Source organism: Bactrocera tryoni, chromosome 2 (assembly GCF_016617805.1).
Source record: "Bactrocera tryoni isolate S06 chromosome 2, CSIRO_BtryS06_freeze2, whole genome shotgun sequence".
NCBI lineage: Eukaryota > Metazoa > Arthropoda > Insecta > Diptera > Tephritidae > Bactrocera > Bactrocera tryoni.
Window position 1 is genome coordinate 13,378,382 of NC_052500.1, and position 6,558 is coordinate 13,384,939.

The 6,558-nt window shown below is 35.7% G+C and overlaps 1 protein-coding gene across 1 annotated transcript; it reads right to left on the reverse strand.

Moving 5' to 3' along the window:
• Window positions 1–892: 892 nt before the first annotated feature.
• On the reverse strand, window positions 893–5,343 carry LOC120767981 (murinoglobulin-1-like). The gene is made up of 8 exons (XM_040094399.1): window positions 4,838–5,343; window positions 4,490–4,743; window positions 3,644–4,201; window positions 3,309–3,576; window positions 1,757–2,024; window positions 1,601–1,694; window positions 1,305–1,480; window positions 893–1,233 (listed from the first exon to the last, which is right to left on the reverse strand). Exons 1-8 carry the CDS (start codon window positions 5,315–5,317, stop codon window positions 959–961), a joined length of 2,373 nt encoding a protein of 790 aa, XP_039950333.1. The 5' UTR covers window positions 5,318–5,343; the 3' UTR covers window positions 893–958.
• Between the last annotated feature and the right edge of the window lie 1,215 nt (window positions 5,344–6,558).

Consider the following 6,558-nt stretch of genomic DNA (forward strand, 5'->3'; position numbering starts at 1 on the left):
TTGGCTCTCTCTTCGAGGACAACATGGCGAATTTTGTGTTTGGATTTGGCTCTGCATCCATATAAGATTGGGTTGGCAAAAGAACTGAAGCCGACAGACCTTGGAAGCGCCTTGGTTTGGCAATAGGGCGCTGGTAAAGATGGAAGCCAACTACGACTTGCATTGCAAATCTTCTCAGCTGAGCCCCATGTCTGGCTTAGTTCATCGACAAAAAAAATTGTCGTTGTTGGCGGGAATCAAATCGTCTTGTGATTCAGGAAACGCAATTGTAACCCCGAAAATCAACATATTGATATGGATTATGGTATGGCAACATCATCGGGTCTTATTTCTTTCGTAATGAGGCGGGAAATTCCGTGGGCATCAATAGCGAGCATCATAACACAATGTTGACCGACTTTTTTCCCAAAATTTGATGAAATCGCGCAGACGACCTCTATTTCCAACAAGACGGACATGATTCACGTGTGAACCTGGACTCACTGCGTGCAAACGTTCTAATATATTATTAGGATATAAGGAACATCCGGTAGAGTTTATACCAGACAAAATGTAAGATTCCTGCAAAACTAAATTTTCTAAAAAACTATGACTTATGCAATTAAATTTTTTTTATTGAGTTTTAAAACACATATGAAAACAAAATTTTCCAATTTCAACCAACGGTTAGGTTTATGGAAGAATCGTATAAAAACATTTTGCAGAGCATTCAATTTCCTACAAAATCTGTCAAATGAGATATTTTTTCAATCAGTAGGAAGCGAGATTTTGACCTATTCTTTCTTCTGTTAATGCTAATAAAAAATAGAAAACTCCGAGGCGGAGAACCTTCCCGGTGCCATTAAGAACTCACAGGCCTAGGCACCATGCCGAGCAAATTAAACACAGATGAATGTATACTTTGCAACCTTTATTATACAATTTTTCCACCTGTAAAGATAATGCACTACATTGTTTGTTATAAAACTCTCAGCTTCTTAATATTCACATAACTTGCGAGAGGGCATGAAGCATATACCTTCAATGTAATCATGCCCCTAACTCTAGGTCGTATTTGAAAATCAATTTTTTTGGATTTTCCGGGTTGAATGTCATCCGAATAAGCAATTCCTCTAGCGAATTTCTTTTCCGTAACAAATTCAAATTCATTCTTTTTATTTTCCAACGAAACAGCGCATCGCATTCTCTTCTGTAAGTAATTGTAAACCTCAGCTTCCAAAATAACAGTTCTGCCTAAAACCGAGTAAAACAAATTTCAAGTTAAGAAAATTCATAAAGTTCTAATTTTTACCTTGTGGCCTTACCCTTCTTCACAAAATTTGGCAAGTCGATATCAACATATATATTCTTCACAGTTTTCATCGCCAATGAAGTCGTAAGCGTGAATCCTGTTTTTGGGCTAAGCGCAAATCCTGTTATGACCCAAGATTTGAAGGAAGTCGTTGGTAACTTTGTAGGTACTTCATCATAACCAGTAACGCTGCAATAACAGAAAAATAAATGTCTGGTTTTCAGAAGAACCCAAGCTTATTAAACTATTTGGGAAAGTGCTGAAACAGGTATTTTCGTTTCTTTAAAAAGTAAATTTACGAGTACATACCTTACATAATCGACGAAAGCAAACGTTTCGAAATAATTACGTGGCGTGAAATGTTTTGAAATGAGGTTTTTCTCTTTCGCAACAGGTTCGTGTACTAGAAATGAGGTTTATAACTATAAATAGATGAACATAATGAAATATTACTAATATTTATACCCAAATAGTAATTGGCATTTGTCAAGGTTACAAGGCCAGCAGTTTCACCTGGATACGGGGAGTTTATATGCAAATACGCTTTTGGTGTCTTAGATTGCACATTTGATAAATCATTGAAAATTTTTCTGGTATTCAAATTATTTTCTGTTTGTAACATTAAAGCGTCTTTATCCATACCCAATAAACCAACATAAGAATTTGGTTCAGTAAATATACTTAAAGAAAGAATAGTACCCGGTTTGATGATTTCTGGTGTGTCGAAGGTGAGCTGCAAATATTTTACATTTTCAAAGATTTGATATTTTAATTTTATTTGATATTTTTTCTCTTCAGAGTATATTCACAGATAAATTTCTAATATTCCTCTTCAGTATTATTTTTTCGTACATTAAAAGCGCGTAAGAGAAGTACGATCACATATACAGGGGTTTCCAATAAGACTGATAGGATTTCTTAAAAACACACACTAATGGTTAATGAATTTTTAATTATTTTTATTTAGTGTAAAGTAGAATCGATACACTTAGGTTCTGAATATAAAATCATTCAAATGGTCTCCACAACTTCTTTTGCAGAAGCGAATTCGATGAACTCAATTTTCGAGTAATTTTTCCACTAAATCAAGTCGTATGTCATGAATAGCAAATTTAATATTGACTTCGAAAGCTGGAAGAAAATCTGTTTTTTTGGTACAGACCAATGACTTCAAATAACCACACAAGAAATAGTCTAATAGTGTTAAATCGCAACTTTTTGGAAGCCATTCAATGTCAAAATTTCTTGGAATAATCGAATCTTCAAACCTTTCTCGCAATAATTCGGTTGTTGCACGTGCTCTGTGGGACATAGCCCCGTCTTTTAGAAACAGTTGTTCTCAAGATATCTTTTTCCAATTGCTGTCATAAAAAGTTATCATCGATTTATACCGCTCTCCATTGACGGTAACGGTGTCACCAGCTTCATTTCAAAAGAAGTAAGTATTCACCAGAATCGACAGTTTTGTTTATTTACCGCACCACTCAGATGAAAGTGAGAATCATCGGAGAAGATGATTTTCTTAAAAAAATTGTTATCGCTTTCAAGTTGTTCCAAGACAAATTCACGACGTTTACGGAGGTTCAATAGCTTCAGTTCTTGAGTGAGAACAATTTTATAAGGACGCAAGCCCAAATATGTTATAATGTCCTTTCTCAAAATCCGCCAGGTTGGGTTTTGAAACAGTCCCAATTCTTGAGAACGTTTTGGAATCGACAAATTGCGGTCTTCAACAACACTTGCCTAAACGACAGAAATATCTTTCGACGATTAGCGTCACAGGTGAACAATTATTGCGACCATAAAATGGCAAAAGTGCACGAAAAGTTGCATTTAGAGAATGATAGTAAAATTGAGTAATTTGTAAACGTTGTTCTTGCGTATAACTTTTCACGATGAAATTGTAAACATAACTGAATATAAGAAAAAATAATTACAGATCATGACATATTTAAAATGGGCGAAACGTTACTTAGAAATCATATCATCCCTATTGGCAACCCCAATATAAACTTACCGTATTTTTGAATTCGCTCTTTACCGAAAATGTTGTTTCATAGGAAACCATTTTGCCGCTTTTTATAAAATTCACAAACATATGCGCTTCCGGCATCATTTCATAAGTCGGTGTTATAAAGAAAGTGTGTGTTTGGCTCCAGCCGCCGTTGGGAACTTCAATAATATTACTATATACAATATTACCACGTCCAACAATCACACAAATAAAACTGGAGAATGGCTCTCGCGATGCTAAATGCACTTCCATGGGCCCATCAATAGTTGGGCTGAAGAGACAGTATTTACATAAAGAAAGAAAATAAATGTATATTGGTTGCGAATGGCTTAACTTACAACTGTGTATTAACATGAATTCCTTCCTTGCTGTTATCATTTCGTTGCTTTAGTTCAATTTTTCCCGATTTTTGTGAGTCTTCGTAATTGATAGTTACAATGATGGTTCTATAATTAGAGCACTCAATTTTCACATCAATATAACCCTCATCATTGACGTGGCTAACAAATGTCTCAGCGCCGCCATTGGTACCCGGATTCAACGTTACAAGCACATTATCATCCACATCAATCGGATCGCCGTTATAATTGTAAATAAGAGCGCGATATAGGAATACTTCATTTGGTTCATGGCATTCATATGACATTGATGGCATGCTTATTACATGCAGATGTGGTACAATTCTTACCACCTTTGAAATGGTGCGTATATTATGTACTGTATCTTCAACTGTGACATTTACAATAACATTTTGTATATTTCTACCTATTTCATACATGTATATTGGTATTTCCTTATTCCCATTTTCAAGTTGATGTATCATTCTTATGGCGCGCTTTTTTTCTGGAATTATATTCAATACGCAGCTTCCTGATACAGGACTATTAGCGTCATAGCTAAAAATAACAAACAAACGGACTTCGTTTTAAAACATGTATATATGTATAATAATATTATAGCTTCTTCGAAGTTCCCTACATTTCTTCAACTTATTGCTCGAGCAGAAAATCTAACAAGCCATATTTATACTTAAATCTTAAAAATAATCAAACCTAATTCATTTTCAAATTACTTGTTTGTTACTATTTTTCTTACACAGTCTCATACTGTGCCAATAAATGGTCCAGCATGCTGTAAGCCTAACCTTTATTTGAATCAATGTACGTATTTTTGAATTAACTTACCGCGCTCGTACACCTACGACGAATTCATTCTCGTTTAAAGTCACATGACTGGGTATGTCCAAGGCTACTTCAAATGATGGCGGTTCATAATCTTTCACCTCGATAATTTTTTCCGCCAACATTTGCTGCCCTACAAACGCTTGTATAGACCATTCGCCCGCAATGACTTGCTCAGCTAACTTAAGTTTTCCCTTGTATACACCGGTATTAAGCACTACATCATCAAAACGTTCAACTGTATTGTTCTGCGAATCCTAGAACAACAAAAAATACATACACATTTATAGCGTATAATAACATAATTATATTATATGTATGTATGAGTACACGTGTACACTGTCTACATACCTTTAAAACAATAGATATTTGTTGGTTGACCTTTGCTGGTAGCAAGTACTGATCTAGGAATATTGCACGAAATTGTATGGTATCTCCGAATTTGTACATTGCCTTATCAGTTTGCAAATATACCATTGGTGGATTTTCTATGTATTCCAGATTCGTGGAATTTTCAAAAATAATTCCCGACAGTCCCTGCGCTATCAATGTATATATGCCATTTTTAATATCACCGAATTCAAAAGTTGCACTTTCTCCGGAATTAGGTGGCACCACGATTTCGGTATTTTTGCTATAATCTGGCCCCTTCAGAGTGAGACCGATTCTCGCATTGTCCTGTACCTCATAAACACTCACATATATACTGTATTTAGTATTGGGTCTTATGCTGCCCGGCGACGTTATAGTATAATATCCATCCGCCTGTATCTCGACAATTACCGTAATCGCTAAGCCCAATATCGGCAGCAGCTCCGACAATTTGTACATTCTGGTTAAAGGCCGACTAAGTACTGATATGAATGTGTGAATTATTCAAATTGATGTATGCTCCTCTTGTACGTATAAAAATGTATTGAATATCACTGAATATATGGCAAGCAATGTTGATGTATATGTGAGTATGTAATTGTATGTATGTGTACAGGTGTAAGCGCAGCTGAAGCCTTTCTTTGATCAACTAGTTACGAACTACTTACCATCAAGTCGGCCAACTGTCTTTTTTCCAACAAAGCAACTGTTAATTTTTGCACGCTGATATTATACAGGGTGTACCAAAATTAACGCAAGAATTAAATTTGCCGCCACTTCAATCAATCTTCTAAGTTGACGAAGGTAGAACACTATTCCGATCATATTTTGTATGAAATTTTCGAAATGTGGCCGCTAAGCTTTCAGCATTTTTGGAATATTGTTCTAGAATGAAGACGCGTTGTTCTATCATGTAACGTGTGAAGCCTCAACTGTCAGTTGTCGATTTGTTTTTGTTTTTTTAGCACAGAGTTGTCAACACTTTACTAGATAAATGACGATAAATTTAATTAAAATCTTGCGTCAATTTTGGGACACCCTCTATTTAGATCTGTCAGATTTTGGTCAATTTTCGGTAACTCGTTCGAGCATTTAGACTGGTAACTGACACGCGTGATGCTTTGCTCCAAGGCCTGAATCGGTTACTGCGGGATTGTCCACGTAGGCTTTCGACTTTACATATTCGCACTGGAAAAAGTCTAATGGTGTGATATCACACAATCTAGGTGGCCAATCGACAGGCCCAAAACGTGAAATTATCTGCTCACCGATGTGTTTTCTTAATAAATTCACTGATTGATGCGATGTGTGGGAAGTGGCGCGGCACAACCACACCAAACCGTTATTTTTTCTGTATGAAATGGCTGATCTTTAATCTATTTAGGTTGCTCTTCGTCTCACATGCAACAATTTTGCTCGCTTATATGTATACCCATTCTGACTGAAATGTGATCTCATCGCTGAACAAAATTTGGCCCGAAAACGTCGGACCCTCAGAAGGAAGCTTCCCGGAATTTAATTTAATTTTTTTTTTGTTAAATGAAGCTTTTTAACACTATATGGTATGGCACGATGTGATTGGTAGCACTGGAGTTATACGACTGTAACGAGATTTATTCATAAAATACGAAAAGATTTTTTCGACTACCCAAAATTAACGCCAATATAAATCATTCGATTCTTTCTTAGAAAGTATAATA